Raw genomic sequence first — 21,053 nt, forward strand, 5'->3', positions numbered from 1 at the left:
GAGCATACTGAACATGACGAATGCAATCGTCCTTCAGGCGATAACTAGTCGTCTGGTAAGAAACAGCTGATATATAGCTTCTCTCGTTCGCCAAACAGTCGAGAAAAAGTGGATCGGCTAGACAGGAGACAGCAGACAAAACGACTTTCTCGTTAAGCTCGGAATTAGGTAACAGCTATAATCAACAAATTCTGAACCCAAATGTGAAAGTGCTTCAAAATAAGATATTTTTAAGATGAAATGCATTTTCTCTTTAAACAGCACAATCATGTTGTTCTAAAATAACACAAAAAATTTCAAAATTGCGCAATTAAAATTATACTTTGTTTATTTATACAACAATTTGTTTTGTAGAATATATTTCCTATCTTGAAGCAACTTTTAACATTTTGTACGCTGATATAAAAACTCCATCCGGGCATAGATTAGACATCTTACCGAGCGCATTCGTCCCCTTTCTTTTGAATGATATAGGATCTCTATGACAAAAGCAACGTCACGCTGGAAAATTTACTGTTCGTTCCTTTTCTTCAGAATCTTCCAAGATGAGGTTGGTGAAATTTATATCTTGTTTAATCACATGTTACATGCATAATTTCGAACTTAATTTATAATTTATATGTAAGTAACGTTATGCAATATATGTAGGGACTCCTAGTTAAGTTTTGTGCTGTGTTTTAGTTAAACAAATTGCCCGATGATGTTATTGTTTTGCATGTATTAACTTAACGCAGATATGTGGAGTTTATTTCACACTGAGGGCATGAACTGTTTTAAATGTTGTTGCTTTTGCAAACATATAACACACTAGCCTGTATTTAAATAAATATAAAAGTTTTTACGATTTTTAGTATGGCGTTTGCAGCCATTGTTAGTAACATACTTGGTAACTCATTAGCTGGCACCGTGTTATAACGACTGTTGTTTTCCGGCTATGCGAGAATAAAGTAAGTTACATTTAATCTCTATGTAAGTTAAAATACATTTTACCTCTTTCACAGTAAGGTATCACGTGATACACTCTACGAGTGCGTAGAAAACATCCTTAAAGGTTCAAAAACCAAACAGAGGAAGTTTCTTGAATCTGTGGAGCTTCAAATCTCCTTGAAGAACTACGATCCACAGAAGGACAAGCGTTTCTCTGGAACAGTCAAGTATGATTAAGCTACAACCAAAACTTTTGGGTTTTTACCCGTTATATAAGTTTTGGTAGCCAAACCTGGCGGACCTTGACCCATGGTCTTTAATATTGGGTAGCAACAAGTAATTGTTGCGTTAAATTGTTAAGACTGTTTAAAAAAGTATGTAGGAATTTTAATTTGGATTCCTGTCTGTTTATAACCATGTTAGTTTGCTTTCGAGCAGCACTCATTATATAAGTTCACTAAACTATGCTTGTTAAATTGTAAGAACTTTCAAAAATTTGGTTTGTCTATAAGGGACCCCTATAAATGCCGCAGTACACCAGTGCCATAAACCTGTAAAACTAATGTATCGCCACGCTTATGTTGTTTGAACTGGTTAACATAATAAATGTCTATGCATTTTCAAACTTAGCATTTTTTTACTAATCTGCATACTTCGCTGCAGTATAAGTTGATATCGTAGATTACTGTGAACTTGTTGCGTAAATAACACTCCTAAATATGTTTTATAAAGAACCAATTCCAAAAGTGGTCTTATGTGTTAAATTTGTCTTAAATTCTTGGGCTGTTGTGTGTCATCTCATAAACTCATTTACAAATTATGTTGTCAAATGTATGTGCAATGACCAATATCCGGGTGCTATTAAACAATTGCCACCTTACGTTATCGCCACAACCAGTGGCGCAGCCAGAGAAAAATAAGGGGGAGGGGGTTTAATAAAAAAAAAGTCAAATTTTTTTTTTGGTAAAAAAGGGGGGGTCACGACCCCATACACCCCCCTGGCTGCGCCACAACCAACCACAAACCCGAATAATCACTGATCTTACAACCAACCACTAACATTTTCCACCAGCCTAATCTAACAATTACCTTCAGGTTGCCAAACTTGCCACGAAATAAGTTCCGCATCTGTGTGTTGGGAGATGCTCAACATTGTGATGAAGCAAACGCAAACAACATCGCTTGCATGAATGTAGAGTCGTTGAAGAAGCTCAACAAGGATAAGAAACTCATCAAAAAGCTCGGTAAATATTTTATTTTGTAGTTCGATAGCAGGTATTAGTGAAGAATCCTTCCCTTTGTTATCTGCTAACTGCTAAACGTAACTACCAACTTTTGTCTACTGAAGGGAGACTTTTAAAACAGTACCAGTTGTACACACCATGTACACGCCCGGACTACGTAATCACTTCACACTAGCATAATCTAAAGTATCGAAAGATTCTTCACTAGTGCCCAATATCCTATTCATCACGCCCAATGATGTCTTTGTTTTAATTTCTTAACAAACCGTGTAGAAAACCTTACTGAGGGCAGAAACTTAATCCTAAATGCATATGTCCAGTTATTTATGTCATTTAACAATTTTTGATATAATCCCAGCAAAGAAATATGATGCTTTCCTTGCTTCTGAATCGCTCATTAAACAAATTCCAAGATTGCTTGGACCTGGTCTCAACAAAGCAGGAAAGTTTCCCTCCCTTGTGACACACCAGGAATCTTTGGCATCGAAGGTATAGGGTCTTGTCTTTTTTACGCAGTCAAACCTAAAATTAGGCCATTTTGCACATTTTTGTATCCAATTATTTTGTATTAGTACTTTTGGTGCCTTGAACATTTCAAACAATTGTTGATAGAAACGGCCACTGCATATTTTTGAACATAATTTTCACTATTTTTTAAAAATACCCACATACGAAAAAGCTCTAAACATGATCATTGTGGCTCTGGTTAGGGTCGTGGCTCGTGGGAATAGACAAACTGCTTGCATACTGCGCCTTTAATGCCTGCTTTATACGATTTTGTATTTTATGCTATGTCATGCATTTTTTTCTAATTTTCACCTCTATTTACCGTGAGAAAGCTTTTGTTAAAAATTAAATGTTTGATGTTAGGTTGTGACTTTTGTGACTTTTTTGTTACAGGACTATTATTTCTTCGCAGTTACAATCTTACCCCATTGTAACCTTATGATTATTTCCAGATCCATGATGTGAAATCCACCATCAAGTTCCAGATGAAGAAAGTTCTTTGTTTAGCTGTTGCCATCGGTAACGTGAACATGACGGAAGATGAACTTGTTCAAAACTTGAATCTCGCCATTAACTTCTTGGTATGTAATAAGATATAAAAATATATTTAAAAAGTATGAATATATAGGAGTAAAATTTCCCTGAAATACAAATATGTAGAATGTAGTATGGTGGGAAAAGATGGGACACTATTAGCGCATAATATCCTGTTCGGGTTTTGAAAGATTAGCAACAGTTTATAGGAGTCTTTAAAATACAGTAAAATACACTGCCCCGCCCTACTATGTATTATGTATATACGTAATAAATATATAGAAAGCACGCAATTGCTAGAACTTGGTGGTCATACCATACCATATAAAGTGTAGAACGTGTGCAAAATTAAAATCCGGGCTTCGCTAACCTCAGCTTCAATATAATGACTGATGTTTGATAGTAACCTGGGAGACATTATACAAACTAAATACCAAACCTTTGACCTTCTGTCTACTAAAAGCCAAACAAGCTTGATTTTATTGGTGGGTGGGTCCACTTCCCCCTACAACAGATTTAAAGAGTGCATAACAATGTTTTGCTCAAATTTTACTATTTTTCAAGATCTTTTTAAAAGTCAAATTTTTACTATTCTATCTTTTACCTTTTTTTCTGTAAGTGTCATCATTCGAAAGTCTCATTATGGCTTAGATTTTTGTAAGTTAAATCTAAATATCAAACTTAAAAATATGCTTTCTTTCAGGTCTCCCTGCTAAAGAAGAACTGGCAAAACGTTCGTTCCCTGTACGTGAAAAGCACAATGGGACGTCCACAACGCTTGTACTAATTGCAAGCAACAATAAATTTGCTGATTACTATTTTGTGATGTTTTCTTTGATTATTTTGGTATTGTGGAGTTAGGGTTAGAGGACAAAACTTTGGAGTTAGGGTTAGAGGACAAAACTTTAATCGTATTTGAACATGTATGTGTGTGTTTGTTTAGTTGTTTAAGTCAAGCACAGGACAGAAAAATATCAGTTACGGAAAAAATACAACGCATATAAGATTTGACCAACAAACCAAATGTTACAACAGAAATGTATTTGTTCTTAACCGACATAATATATGTTCCGAAGAACATAAAAATGTTAAGTTGCAGAGATAGAAAATACACCACGCAAAATTTGGGCACAATGAAGGTTGGACAAGGCGTAAAATAATCGGTTACAGAAAATATAAAACAAAACCCGTGTCGTGATATATTCGTCCTGATTGATGTATTTGGACCGTGCGCTATTGCGCATGCGCAGTAGATCTAGAATACGTGCTCTAATAAATAGGTACCGATTAAAGAATGTTCGTTGGAGTAGAATCTCAGATTGTCTACCTACCAAAAAAACGTTTTTTTCAAGTTTTGGTTCCAACACATAATACCTGGAACCAAAACTTGAAAAGTTATATATTTTGTAAAATATGTAAATAGTTTACAAAAAAAACTGCGAAACATGATTGAATCTCAATGTACAGTCCAAAGCGTTTTAACTAAATGATGAAATGTAATTCAGTTACATTCTTCTATTTAAACTCTGATTAATCTATTTAAACTCTGATTAAAATCTGTGAGATTGGAGATTGGGGTCCAATCTCACATTTTCGAGTTTTTGTATCATGCGTTGGGGTAGAATCTCACTTTTTTTACTTTTGCCAAAAAAACATTTTTTTTGGAGTTTTGGTACAAACACATTGTACCGGTATCATGCGTTGGGGTCCAATCTCACATTTTCGACTTTTGCAAAAAAATTTTTTTTCGAGTTTTGGTACAAACACATGATACCCCAGTATCATGCGTTGGGTAGAATCTAACTTTTTGACTTTTGCAAAAAAATTTTTTTTTTCGAGTTTTTATACAAACACATGATACCGGTATCATGCGTTGGGGTAGAATCTCACTTTTTTAAATTTTGCAAAAAATCTTTTTTTTCGAGTTTTGGTACAAACACATGATACCGGTATCATGCGTTGGGGTCCAATCTCACATTTTCGACTTTTGCAAAAAATCTTTTTTTTCGAGTTTTGGTACAAACACATGATGCCGGTATCATGCGTTGGGTAGAATCTCACTTTTTTAACTTTTGCAAAAAAATTTTTTTTTTTGGAATTTTAGTACAAACACGTAATACCGGTATCATGAGTTGGGGTAGAATCCCACTTTTTTGACTTTTGCCAAAAAAAAAAATTTTTTGGATTTTGGTACAAACACATGATACCGGTATCATGCGTTAGGGTAGAATCTCACTTTTTTGAATTTTGCAAAAAATATATTTTTTTTTGGATTTAGGTACAAACACATGATACCGGTATCATGCGTTAGGGTAGAATCTTACTTTTTTGACTTTTCCAAAAAAACATTTTTTTTTGGATTTTGGTACAAACACATGATACCGGTATCATGCGTTGGGGTAGAATCTCACTTTTTTGACTTTTCCAAAAAAACATTTTTTTTGGATTTTGGTACAAACACATGATACCGGTATCATGCGTTAGGGTAGAATCATCGTATACTTAAGATCGTAGCGCAACTGAAGTCTATGAAAAACGTCACGGTCCAGTGATTCTTTACATACGGCGGTAGCAAACATAAACAAACCTTAGTAACGCTAACTACACAGACGCGACTGCAGTAATTTACAAAGAACAGTGGAAAATATAACTATGGAATTAACATCAGAGCTGGTTTTAGAATTAGTAATATCGGATGACGTATTTGAGGAACTTAATAAGACAAGGATGACTGGTATGGATGAAAATGTAGTAGCGAATCCCGAAGATATTATGAGCAAGCTAAATATTAACTACAAGCTTACAGAAGAGGGTTGCACATTGATTGCCAAATGGGTGGATGTTTAAAACTGTGCAATAAATAAAATGGATACGATTATGAGAGAATATGTGACAGTGTCGCAGTGTAGCCCAGAAATTTACTTCTACCCTACACCCAGTGCAACATATGCTGCAAAACTTTTATTAGATTTAGTTGGAATAATTGAACAGTGGGAGTGTGCTACTATGAGGAATTATGGTAAAGTAGAATCTCACAAAGTAAGTGCATTAGAAACAGAAGCTGTGGAATATGTTGGTGGCTATGTATTGTTTAAAGCTGGAAAAAAGTTCCCAGAGTTAGCAAGCGCTATTCAGTATTTATGCACTGATAAACAGCGAGGTTCTCTCATAAAGCTCATGAGTAATCACAGCTATTTAAAATGTCCCAATGATGATGTATTGACATTCTTTCAGGATTGCTATAAATCTGTTTGGCATGAAGTACATTTAATACCAACTGAGATTAATTTTAATATGGTGAAACAGTCACTTTTATAATCACGTGGATTTGACTCATTTGTTAGATACATGGCGGAGGAATGCAATTTATACGAAGAACTTTGTGAAAAAATTGGTGGTTACATGACCACGTTGTTTGTTACAGTCCTAAGTCATACTTTTACCAAAAAGCTATTTCAAGATTTATTTAAACCAATTACATATCAATCAAAAGGTTTAAGGGGCGACCTTCTAAGACAAAAAAACAAAAAGAACTGAAAACAAACACAAATTTGTAATCCTATTTTTGTTTATATATTGTGTGTATTTGTAAAATACAATACAAGATAAGGTGACTCATTTTTTGTGACGTTTAGGTATTGGCTCGGAGCAAACACGTTCCCAAGGATTTTTCACAGAAGTAGCAGAATCATGATTATTATTGGAATTTTTTAACTTTCTTATGCCTTTACGAACTGTGATATGTTGTATACCGTATGCTGCTTGAACAAGGTCTGGGTTGGTGGCAGATCGGTAAATGTTTCTCTGCAGAAATAAATACTTTAAATTATAAAATTTTTACCAAAGAATAATTTTACTTACTAGATTACCAAAAAACGACTCCAATATGTCTTGTGTGAAAACATTAAGCGCAACATATTCCAATGAAGATTCTCTGACTAATTGTTTTGCCATTTCAATAAAATTTCTAGTGGTGAAAACAATGCCCTCAAGGGTTGGAGAAGCTATTATGCGCTTATTTTCACCTTTATGAAATGTAGAAACTTCCTCCTAAGTAGAAATAGCAAGTGATGGTCAAACATAAAAAAGCATTATCTAACAATACCTACTTTCCAGGATAATAAAGTGGGTAAAAATGTGTGTGTGAGCCATTTTAGACGGTCATCATCCTCATGCCTTACAGGGTTGGCAGGGGAACACGTCATGATTTTGAACCATCTAAAATAAATATACACAAAAATGCAAAACATTTAAATGTTTTAAAATACATAAATCCTTTCACCAACCAAACTTACTTGTCAAATAATAAAACAAACTTTGAGGTTCCGGGAGCATTTGGCACCCTTAATAAGGCATTTCCCACTTTTTCACTTAACACATCCCGTGCCAAGTTCACCTTCATCTGTAGAGTAATAGACATACATCATGTCAAGTTGTTCAAATATTTTTATTGTTAAAACTTACCTTTGAGTAACTGTTCAAATTAATGTGTGAGTTGGTTAATTTCGTCCATTTAACCAATGGCATTGCTTGTTCCATCTCATACAATGCAACAATGTGGTTCCAAAGGATATCTTCATTATTGAGACACAAATACTTGGTTCCATGTGGTTTAGACGAAAACAGGGAATTTCGAGTGGTCTAAATAAACAGGGAAACAAATTATCTTGTAGATCATAACTACATTTAACCACTGTGCTGTTATTATTGAACTACTATATTAATTGATTAATACCTTACACAAGTACACCTCTTACCTTCAACAAATGGGAAACATCAGAACATAAATATATCTGATTAACTGGTCTCGCAGTGAAAGGATTCTTAGCAACTAATGGACCTTTCAGTAAGGCTGACACACCAGAAATGATTTTGAAAAATTTTCTATTTGTGCTCAATCCATCTGCCACAACTGCTCGAATTCTTAAATTTCTCACTTCACATTCATATAAAACTTGATAAAAGATCTGAGACAAACGGCCTGGCCCTGTCACAGTAGTTGGATACCAAGCAATTGCTGTTGATATTTCCCTTTTGATTGTTCGAATGTATACAACTGAAAATAATTATATAAGTCCTCACAAACCTGTAACTTAAAACTGATCAATGTAACTAATACTACCTAGTGTAACACTTATCACACTGAAAGATTAATGTAACTTTTCAATCTTCTCTGTAATTGTACCTTACCAAGGATATGAGTAGCAATCTGTGTAGCATCCCAATCCACAAATCCAATTATTTGTCCATCTCGCAAGATTAAATTTTCACGTACTAATAAAACAAATCCATGCAAAAGATATTTACAAAGGATGAAAGACAATCAAAAATTCTACTTACTTTTCATTTCATCAAATGTCAAATACCCATCAAGACCTTCATCTTTGTGTTGCTGCATTACTCTCTCAATTTCTTTGAGTGCTGTTTCATTCATTCCCGGTTTTGGTGTAATGCAGTTTCTGTATTTTACACATAATTTTGATGCGTCTCTTTAAAATTGTTAAATTTTTTCATAAACATGCAACCACAGTTTTGCAGGTTAAAAACAAACAAAATATAAAACGTTAAATAAAATTTGTTGTTCCAACTTACCTATAACTCCTTATAGTGCTTGGTGAAGGTAACACAAGACATGCAGTTGAACGTAAAAATTCATAGGCTGCGCTTGATCTGGCATACAATTCAATACACCATCTGATAAAATCTGGGTGATAGCGCCGTGCATTGAGTGGTGCGTTAAAATTGTTAATTTGATGCTCGAATGATAACTTTTGAAAATCATTCATTTTCTGGATGCAATGTTCAATCAACTGCATTTAAAAAGTAAGGTTACAGGAATTCTACACAATTCATGCATTAGATATCGCACCTTTGTATTGGGTTGATCACACGAAAACTCCTTTATAAGGTCACTTATGTGTGCTTTAAACGTTAATGGCTCATGTGCTTGAATTTGGGATTCATGAGCAACACATGCGTTGCATCTCTTTGTGGAGTTTGAAGTATTCTTTTCATTGGATTTGAATACTAAACATGTAGACAATTAAATATATCACCTCTAAAGAAACAAACGTACCTATTGTACAAAATGGAGATCTGCAATATTCAATTCTGGTTGAGACACTATTATCCTCACAACTTCTTTGTAATACCGGATGTTTGTGCAAACCTTTGTAATAAGTTTGTTCTATTCAAAGTTCAAACTATATTTAGATCAGAATAATAATATATACCTTTCTGTTTATAACAATGTGTTCCAAGAGAAAATTTTAATTTATTGTCCACTTTCTCTACGTTTTCCATGTTCTTGTTTTCACTAGTGCCAGTGCATATTTGCATTGCATCCAGTAAATCTAAAATAAAGTGGGACATAAATTATACTGCTATTCAAACAGAAAAATGTATTATACTTAGTATATGTTCTAAAGTGTTCCTTTTGATACAAATTGAAGGCAGATTTAGCAGTTCAACTCTCCATCCATAGACATAGCAAGTATACTCCCACACAAAACCTATAAATAAAAATAATGGAACGTATTCTTATGTAGAACTTCAATTGTTATGAGTTTGGAAACAGCTACGATACTTACTTAATCTTCGGAACTAGATCTTGGTCAGAGTAATATTGTTCAGCAATAAACACACCGCATCTTTCATAACAAACCCAAATTTCTGAACAAAATAGAAAATCAGAGGGATGGCAAACTGCTACTGAAAAAGTTTAACTTTTATATACCTTTTTATATACCTCTTAAGTATACGATGGTAGAATCTTACTTTTTTGAATTTTGCAAAAAATATATTTTTTTGGAATTATTTTTATTTTTTTAATTTTGGTACAAACACATGATACCGGTATCATGCGTTGGGGTAGAATCTCACTTTTTTGACTTTTGCGAAAAATATTTTTTTTTGGAATTTTAGTACAAACACGTAATACCAGTATCATGCGTTGGGGTAGAATCTCACTTTTTTGACTTTTGCCAAAAAAAATTTTTTTGGGGATTTTGGTACAAACACATGATGCCGGTATCATGCGTTGGGTAGAATCTCACTTTTTTAACTTTTGCAAAAAATATTTTTTTTGGGAATTTTAGTACAAACACGTAATACCGGTATCATGCGTTAGGGTAGAATCTTACTTTTTTGAATTTTGCAAAAAAATATATTTTTTTGGAATTATTTATATTTTTTTAATTTTGGTACAAACACATGATACCGGTATCATGCGTTGGGGTAGAATCTCACTTTTTTTGAAATTTGCAAAAAATATTTTTTTATAGAATTTTTGTACAAACTTATGATACCGGTATCATGCGTTGGGGTAGAATCTCACTTTTTTGACTTTTGCGAAAAATATTTTTTTTTGGAATTTTAGTACAAACACGTAATACCGGTATCATGCGTTGGGGTAGAATCTCACTTTTTTGACTTTTGCAAAAAAAAAATTTTTTTTTGGATTTTGGTACAAACACATGATACCGGTATCATGCGTCGGGGTAGAATCATACTGTTTCAAATTTTGCAAAAATTTTTTTTTTTTTTTGAATTTTGGTACAAACACATGATCGGTATCATGCGTTAGGGTAGAATCTCACTTTTTTAAATTTGCAAAAAATAATTTTTTTATAGAATTTTGGTACAAACACATGATACCGGTATCATACGTTGGGGTAGAATCTCACTTTTTCAAATTTTGCAAAAAAATTTTTTTTTTTGAATTTTGGTACAAACACATGATCGGTATCATGCGTTAGGGTAGAATCTCACTTTTTTAAATTTGCAAAAAATAATTTTTTTAAAGAATTTTGGTACAAACACATGATACCGGTATCATGCGTTGGGGTAGAATCTCACTTTTTTGAATTTTGCAAAAAAATGATTTTTTTGGAATTTTAGTACAAACACGTAATACCGGTATCATGCGTTGGGGTAGAATCTCACTTTTTTGACTTTTGCAGAAAAAAATTTTTTTTTGGATTTTGGTACAAACACATGATACCCCGGTATCATGCGTTGGGGTAGAATCTCACTGTTTCAAATTTTGCAAAAAAATTTTTTTTTAATTTTGGTACAAACACATGATACCGGTATCATGCGTCGGGGTAGAATCTCACTTTTTTAAATTTGCAAAAAATGTTTTTTTTATAGAATTTTGGTACAAACACATGATACCGGTATCATGCGTCGGGGTAGAATCTCACTTTTTTGACTTTTACAGAAAAAAATTTTTTTTTGGATTTTGGTACAAACACATGATATCGGTATCATGCGTCGGGGTAGAATCTCACTGTTTCAAATTTTGCAAAAATTTTTTTTTTTTTTGAATTTTGGTACAAACACATGATCGGTATCATGCGTTAGGGTAGAATCTCACTTTTTTAAATTTGCAAAAAATAATTTTTTTATAGAATTTTGGTACAAACACATGATACCGGTATCATACGTTGGGGTAGAATCTCACTTTTTCAAATTTTGCAAAAAAATTTTTTTTTAATTTTGGTACAAACACATGATACCCCGGTATCATGCGTTGGGGTAGAATCTCACTGTTTCAAATTTGCAAAAAAATTTTTTTTTAATTTTGGTACAAACACATGATACCGGTATCATGCGTTGGGGTAGAATCTCACTTTTTTAAATTTGCAAAAAATATTTTTTTTATAGAATTTTGGTACAAACACATGATACCGGTATCATGCGTCGGGGTAGAATCTCACTTTTTTGACTTTTACAGAAAAAAATTTTTTTTTGGATTTGGGTACAAACACATGATATCGGTATCATGCGTCGGGGTAGAATCTCACTTTTTTGACTTTTACAGAAAAAAAATTTTTTTTGGATTTTGGTACAAACACATGATACCGGTATCATACGTTGGGGTAGAATCTCACTTTTTCAAATTTTGCAAAAAATTTTTTTTTTTTTGAATTTTGGTACAAACACATGATACCGGTATCATGCGTTAGGGTAGAATCTCACTTTTTTAAATTTTGCAAAAAAATGATTTTTTTGAGTTTTGGTACAAACACATGATACCGGTATCATGCATTGGGGTAGAATCTCACTTTTTTGACTTTTGCGAAAAATCAATTTTTTTTCGAGTTTTGGTACAAACACATGATACCGGTATCATAATATATTTTTTTGGAATTATTTATATTTTTTTAATTTTGGTACAAACACATGATACCGGTATCATGCGTTGGGGTAGAATCTCACTTTTTTTAAATTTGCAAAAAATATTTTTTTATAGAATTTTTGTACAAACACATGATACCGGTATCATACGTTGGGTAAAATCTCACTTTTTTAACTTTTGCAAAAAATATTTTTTTTGGGAATTTTAGTACAAACACGTAATACCGGCGGTATCATGCGTTGGGGTAGAATCTCACTTTTTTGACTTTTGCCAAAAAAAAATTTTTTTTTGGATTTTGGTACAAACACATGATAACGGTATCATGCTTTAGGGTAGAATCTCACTTTTTTTGATTTTGCAAAAAATATATATTTTTGGAATTATTTATATTTTTTTAATTTTGGTACAAACACATGATACCGGTATCATGCGTTGGGGTAGAATCTCACTTTTTTTAAATTTGCAAAAAAAATTTTTTTATAGAATTTTTGTACAAACACATGCGTTGGGGTGGAATCTCACTTTTTTGACTTTTGCCAAAAAATCTTTTTTTTTGAGTTTTTGTATAAACACATGATACCGGTATCATGCGTTGGGGTAGAATCTCACTGTTTCAAATTTTGCAAAAAAATTTTTTTTTAAATTTTGGTACAAACACATGATACCGGTATCATGCGTTGGGGTAGAATCTCACTGTTTCAAATTTTGCAAAAAAAATTTTTTTTTAATTTTGGTACAAACACATGATACCGGTATCATGCGTTGGGGTAGAATCTCACTTCTTTGACTTTTGCCAAAAAATCTTTTTTTTTGAGTTTTTGTATAAACACATGATACCGGTATCATGCGTTGGGGTAGAATCTCACTGTTTCAAATTTTGCAAAAAAAATTTTTTTTAAATTTTGGTACAAACGCATGATACCGGTATCATGCGTTGGGGTAGAATCTCACTGTTTCAAATTTTGCAAAAAAATTTTTTTTTTAATTTTGGTACAAACACATGATACCGGTATCATGCGTTGGGGTAGAATCTCACTTTTTCAAATTATACAAAAAAAAATTTGTTTTTTGAATTTTGGTACAAACACATGATCGGTATCATGCGTTAGGGTAGAATCTCACTTTTTTAAATTTGCAAAAAATATTTTTTTTTTAGAATTTTGGTACAAACACATGATACCGGTATCATACGTTGGGGTCCAATCTCACATTTTCGACTTTTGCAAAAAATCTTTTTTTTCGAGTTTTGGTACAAACACATGATGCCGGTATCATGCGTTGGGTAGAATCCCACTTTTTTGACTTTTGCAAAAAAATTTTTTTTTCGAGTTTTGGTACAAACACATGATACCGGTATCATGCGTTGGGTAGAATCTCACTTTTTTGACTATTGCCAAAAAAAAATTTTTTTTTGGATTTTGGTACAAACACATGATACCGGTATCATACGTTGGGGTAGAATCTTACTTTTTTGAATTTTGCAAAAAATATATTTTTTTGGAATTATTTATATTTTTTTAATTTTGGTACAAACACATGATACCGGTATCATGCGTTGGGGTAGAATCTCACTTTTTTTAAATTTGCAAAAAATATTTTTTTATAGAATTTTTGTACAAACACATGATACCGGTATCATGCGTTGGGGTCCAATCTCACATTTTTGACATTTCCAAAAAATCTGAATTTTTTTAGTTTTGGTATAAACACATGATACCGGTATCATGCGTCGGGGTAGAATCTCACTTTTTTGACTTTTACAGAAAAAAATTTTTTTTTGGATTTTGGTACAAACACATGATACCCCGGTATCATGCGTTGGGGTAGAATCTCACTGTTTCAAATTTTGCAAAAAAATTTTTTTTAATTTTGGTACAAACACATGATACCGGTATTATGCGTTGGGGTAGAATCTCACTTTTTTAAATTTGCAAAAAATATTTTTTTTGGATTTTGGTACAAACACATGATACCGGTATCATGCGTTAGGGTAGAATCTCACTTTTTTTGATTTTGCAAAAAATATATATTTTTGGAATTATTTATATTTTTTTAATTTTGGTACAAACACATGATACCGGAATCATGCGTTGGGGTAGAATCTCACTTTTTTTAAATTTGCAAAAAATATTTTTTTATAGAATTTTTGTACAAACACATGCGTTGGGGTGGAATCTCACTTTTTTGACTTTTGCGAAAAATCTTTTTTTTTTGAGTTTTTGTATAAACACATGATACCGGTATTATGCGTTGGGGTAGAATCTCACTTCTTTGACTTTTGCCAAAAAATCTTTTTTTTTGAGTTTTTGTATAAACACATGATACCGGTATCATGCGCTGGGGTAGAATCTCACAGTTTCAAATTTTGCAAAAAAAATTTTTTTTAATTTTGGTACAAACACATGATACCGGTATCATGCGTTGGGGTAGAATCTCACTGTTTCAAATTTTGCAAAAAAATTTTTTTTTTAATTTTGGTACAAACACATGATACCGGTATCATGCGTTGGGGTAGAATCTCACTTTTTCAAATTATACAAAAAAAATTTTTTTTTTTGAATTTTGGTACAAACACATGATACCGGTATCATACGTTGGGGTAGAATCTCACTTTTTCAAATTTTGCAAAAAAATTTTTTTTTTAGAATTTTGGTACAAACACATGATCGGTATCATGCGTTAGGGTAGAATCTCACTTTTTTAAATTTGCAAAAAATAATTTTTTTAAAGAATTTTGGTACAAACACATGATACCGGTATCATGCGTTGGGGTAGAATCTCACTTTTTTGAATTTTGCAAAAAAATGATTTTTTTGGAATTTTAGTACAAACACGTAATACCGGTATCATGCGTTGGGGTAGAATCTCACTTTTTTGACTTTTGCAGAAAAAAATTTTTTTTTGGATTTTGGTACAAACACATGATACCCCGGTATCATGCGTTGGGGTAGAATCTCACTGTTTCAAATTTTGCAAAAAAATTTTTTTTTAATTTTGGTACAAACACATGATACCGGTATCATGCGTCGGGGTAGAATCTCACTGTTTCAAATTTTGCAAAAAAATTTTTTTTTTTTTGAATTTTGGTACAAACACATGATCGGTATCATGCGTTAGGGTAGAATCTCACTTTTTTAAATTTGCAAAAAATAATTTTTTTATAGAATTTTGGTACAAACACATGATACCGGTATCATACGTTGGGGTAGAATCTCACTTTTTCAAATTTTGCAAAAAAATTTTTTTTTAATTTTGGTACAAACACATGATACCCCGGTATCATGCGTTGGGGTAGAATCTCACTGTTTCAAATTTGCAAAAAATTTTTTTTTTAATTTTGGTACAAACACATGATACCGGTATCATGCGTTGGGGTAGAATCTCACTTTTTTAAATTTGCAAAAAATATTTTTTTTATAGAATTTTGGTACAAACACATGATACCGGTATCATGCGTCGGGGTAGAATCTCACTTTTTTGACTTTTACAGAAAAAAATTTTTTTTTGGATTTGGGTACAAACACATGATATCGGTATCATGCGTCGGGGTAGAATCTCACTTTTTTGACTTTTACAGAAAAAAAATTTTTTTTGGATTTTGGTACAAACACATGATACCCCGGTATCATGCGTTGGGGTAGAATCTCACTGTTTCAAATTTTTCCAAAAAATTTTTTTTTTAATTTTGGTACAAACACATGATACCGGTATCATGCGTTGGGGTAGAATCTCACTTTTTTAAATTTGCAAAAAATATTTTTTTTATAGAATTTTGGTACAAACACATGATACCGGTATCATACGTTGGGGTAGAATCTCACTTTTTCAAATTTTGCAAAAAATTTTTTTTTTTTGAATTTTGGTACAAACACATGATACCGGTATCATGCGTTAGGGTAGAATCTCACTTTTTTAAATTTTGCAAAAAAATGATTTTTTTGAGTTTTGGTACAAACACATGATACCGGTATCATGCATTGGGGTAGAATCTCACTTTTTTGACTTTTGCGAAAAATCAATTTTTTTTCGAGTTTTGGTACAAACACATGATACCGGTATCATAATATATTTTTTTGGAATTATTTATATTTTTTTAATTTTGGTACAAACACATGATACCGGTATCATGCGTTGGGGTAGAATCTCACTTTTTTTAAATTTGCAAAAAATATTTTTTTATAGAATTTTTGTACAAACACATGATACCGGTATCATGCGTTGGGTAAAATCTCACTTTTTTAACTTTTGCAAAAAATATTTTTTTTGGGAATTTTAGTACAAACACGTAATACCGGCGGTATCATGCGTTGGGGTAGAATCTCACTTTTTTGACTTTTGCCAAAAAAAAATTTTTTTTTGGATTTTGGTACAAACACATGATAACGGTATCATGCTTTAGGGTAGAATCTCACTTTTTTTGATTTTGCAAAAAATATATATTTTTGGAATTATTTATATTTTTTTAATTTTGGTACAAACACATGATACCGGTATCATGCGTTGGGGTAGAATCTCACTTTTTTTAAATTTGCAAAAAAAATTTTTTTAAAGAATTTTTGTACAAACACATGCGTTGGGGTGGAATCTCACTTTTTTGACTTTTGCCAAAAAATCTTTTTTTTTGAGTTTTTGTATAAACACATGATACCGGTATCATGCGTTGGGTTAGAATCTCACTGTTTCAAATTTTGCAAAAAAAATTTTTTTAAAATTTTGGTACAAACACATGATACCGGTATCATGCGTTGGGGTAGAATCTCACTGTTTCAAATTTTGCAAAAAAAATTTTTTTTTAATTTTGGTACAAACACATGATACCGGTATCATGCGTTGGGGTAGAATCTCACTTCTTTGACTTTTGCCAAAAAATCTTTTTTTTTGAGTTTTTGTATAAACACATGATACCGGTATCATGCGTTGGGGTAGAATCTCACTGTTTCAAATTTTGCAAAAAAAATTTTTTTTAAATTTTGGTACAAACACATGATACCGGTATCATGCGTTGGGGTAGAATCTCACTGTTCCAAATTTTGCAAAAAAAATGTTTTTTTAATTTTGGTACAAACACATGATACCGGTATCATGCGTTGGGGTAGAATCTCACTTTTTCAAATTATACAAAAAAAAATTTGTTTTTTGAATTTTGGTACAAACACATGATCGGTATCATGCGTTAGGGTAGAATCTCACTTTTTTAAATTTGCAAAAAATATTTTTTTTTTAGAATTTTGGTACAAACACATGATACCGGTATCATACGTTGGGGTCCAATCTCACATTTTCGACTTTTGCAAAAAATCGGATTTTTTCGAGTTTTGGTACAAACACATGATACCGGTATCATGCGTTGGGTAGAATCTCACTTTTTTGACTTTTGCCAAAAAAAAATTTTTTTTTGGATTTTGGTACAAACACATGATACCGGTATCATACGTTGGGGTAGAATCTTACTTTTTTGAATTTTGCAAAAAATATATTTTTTTGGAATTATTTATATTTTTTTAATTTTGGTACAAACACATGATACCGGTATCATGCGTTAGGGTAGAATCTCACTTTTTTTAAATTTGCAAAAAATATTTTTTTATAGAATTTTTGTACAAACACATGATACCGGTATCATGCGTTGGGGTCCAATCTCACATTTTTGACATTTCCAAAAAATCTGAATTTTTTTAGTTTTGGTATAAACACATGATACCGGTATCATGCGTCGGGGTAGAATCTCACTTTTTTGACTTTTACAGAAAAAAAATTTTTTTTGGATTTTGGTACAAACACATGATACCCCGGTATCATGCGTTGGGGTAGAATCTCACTGTTTCAAATTTTGCAAAAAAATTTTTTTTTAATTTTGGTACAAACACATGATACCGGTATTATGCGTTGGGGTAGAATCTCACTTTTTTAAATTTGCAAAAAATATTTTTTTTATAGAATTTTGGTACAAACACATGATACCGGTATCATGCGTTGGGTTAGAATCTCACTGTTTCAAATTTTGCAAAAAAAATTTTTTTAAAATTTTGGTACAAACACATGATACCGGTATCATGCGTTGGGGTAGAATCTCACTGTTTCAAATTTTGCAAAAAAATTTTTTTTTTAATTTTGGTACAAACACATGATACCGGTATCATGCGTTGGGGTAGAATCTCACTTCTTTGACTTTTGCCAAAAAATCTTTTTTTTTGAGTTTTTGTATAAACACATGATACCGGTATCATGCGTTGGGGTAGAATCTCACTGTTTCAAATTTTGCAAAAAAAATTTTTTTTAAATTTTGGTACAAACACATGATACCGGTATCATGCGTTGGGGTAGAATCTCACTGTTCCAAATTTTGCAAAAAAAATTTTTTTTTAATTTTGGTACAAACACATGATACCGGTATCATGCGTTGGGGTAGAATCTCACTTTTTCAAATTATACAAAAAAAAATTTGTTTTTTGAATTTTGGTACAAACACATGATCGGTATCATGCGTTAGGGTAGAATCTCACTTTTTTAAATTTGCAAAAAATATTTTTTTTTTAGAATTTTGGTACAAACACATGATACCGGTATCATACGTTGGGGTCCAATCTCACATTTTCGACTTTTGCAAAAAATCTTTTTTTTTCGAGTTTTGGTACAAACACATGATGCCGGTATCATGCGTTGGGTAGAATCCCACTTTTTTGACTTTTGCAAAAAAATTTTTTTTTCGAGTTTTGGTACAAACACATGATACCGGTATCATGCGTTGGGTAGAATCTCACTTTTTTGACTTTTGCCAAAAAAAAATTTTTTTTTGGATTTTGGTACAAACACATGATACCGGTATCATACGTTGGGGTAGAATCTTACTTTTTTGAATTTTGCAAAAAATATATTTTTTTGGAATTATTTATATTTTTTTAATTTTGGTACAAACACATGATACCGGTATCATGCGTTAGGGTAGAATCTCACTTTTTTTAAATTTGCAAAAAATATTTTTTTATAGAATTTTTGTACAAACACATGATACCGGTATCATGCGTTGGGGTCCAATCTCACATTTTTGACATTTCCAAAAAATCTGAATTTTTTTAGTTTTGGTATAAACACATGATACCGGTATCATGCGTCGGGGTAGAATCTCACTTTTTTGACTTTTACAGAAAAAAAATTTTTTTTGGATTTTGGTACAAACACATGATACCCCGGTATCATGCGTTGGGGTAGAATCTCACTGTTTCAAATTTTGCAAAAAATTTTTTTTTTAATTTTGGTACAAACACATGATACCGGTATTATGCGTTGGGGTAGAATCTCACTTTTTTAAATTTGCAAAAAATATTTTTTTTATAGAATTTTGGTACAAACACATGATACCGGTATCATACGTTGGGGTAGAATCTCACTTTTTCAAATTTTGCAAAAAAATTTTTTTTTTTTTGAATTTTGGTACAAACACATGATACCGGTATCATGCGTTAGGGTAGAATCTCACTTTTTTAAATTTTGCAAAAAAAGGATTTTTTTGAGTTTTGGTACAAACACATGATACCGGTATCATGCATTGGGGTAGAATCTCACTTTTTTGACTTTTGCGAAAAATCAATTTTTTTCGAGTTTTGGTACAAACACATGATACCGGTATCATGCGTTGGGGTAGAATCTCACTTTTTTTAAATTTGCAAAAAATATTTTTTTATAGAATTTTTGTACAAACACGTAATACCGGTATCATGCGTTGGGGTAGAATCTCACTTTTTTGACTTTTGCCAAAAAAAAATTTTTTTTTTGGATTTTGGTACAAACACATGATACCGGTATCATGCGTTAGGGTAGAATCTCACTTTTTTTGATTTTGCAAAAAATATATATTTTTGGAATTATTTATATTTTTTTAATTTTGGTACAAACACATGATACCGGAATCATGCGTTGGGGTAGAATCTCACTTTTTTTAAATTTGCAAAAAATATTTTTTTATAGAATTTTTATACAAACACATGCGTTGGGGTGGAATCTCACTTTTTTGACTTTTGCGAAAAATCTTTTTTTTTTGAGTTTTTGTATAAACACATGATACCGGTATTATGCGTTGGGGTAGAATCTCACTTCTTTGACTTTTGCCAAAAAATCTTTTTTTTTGAGTTTTTGTATAAACACATGATACCGGTATCATGCGCTGGGGTAGAATCTCACAGTTTCAAATTTTGCAAAAAAAATTTTTTTTTAATTTTGGTACAAACACATGATACCGGTATCATGCGTTGGGGTAGAATCTCACTGTTTCAAATTTTGCAAAAAAATTTTTTTTTTAATTTTGGTACAAACACATGATACCGGTATCATGCGTTGGGGTAGAATCTCACTTTTTCAAATTATACAAAAAAAATTTTTTTTTTTGAATTTTGGTACAAACACATGATCGGTATCATGCGTTAGGGTAGAATCTCACTTTTTTAAATTTGCAAAAAATATTTTTTTTATAGAATTTTGGTACAAACACATGATACCGGTATCATACGTTGGGGTAGAATCTCACTTTTTCAAATTTTGCAAAAATTTTTTTTTTTTTTTAATTTTGGTACACACACATGATACCGGTATCATGCGTTAGGGTCCAATCTCACATTTTCGACTTTTGCAAAAAATCTTTTTTTTCGAGTTTTGGTACAAACACATGATGCCGGTATCATGCGTTGGGTAGAATCTCACTTTTT

General features: G+C 32.0%; 1 protein-coding gene across 1 annotated transcript; it reads left to right on the plus strand.

The window, feature by feature from the left end:
* The first annotated feature begins 394 nt into the window (after positions 1-394).
* LOC149740831 (large ribosomal subunit protein uL1-like) lies at positions 395-4,030 on the plus strand. Its single transcript, XM_089872530.1, has 6 exons — positions 395-550; positions 1,002-1,154; positions 2,023-2,171; positions 2,530-2,660; positions 3,131-3,259; positions 3,916-4,030. The coding sequence occupies exons 1-6, from the start codon at positions 546-548 to the stop codon at positions 3,997-3,999; spliced, it is 651 nt and encodes a 216-aa protein (XP_089728656.1). The 5' UTR covers positions 395-545; the 3' UTR covers positions 4,000-4,030.
* Positions 4,031-21,053: the final 17,023 nt, after the last annotated feature.

This window comes from Ciona robusta, chromosome 2 (assembly GCF_009617815.1).
Source record: "Ciona robusta chromosome 2, ASM961781v2".
Taxonomy (NCBI): domain Eukaryota; kingdom Metazoa; phylum Chordata; class Ascidiacea; order Phlebobranchia; family Cionidae; genus Ciona; species Ciona robusta.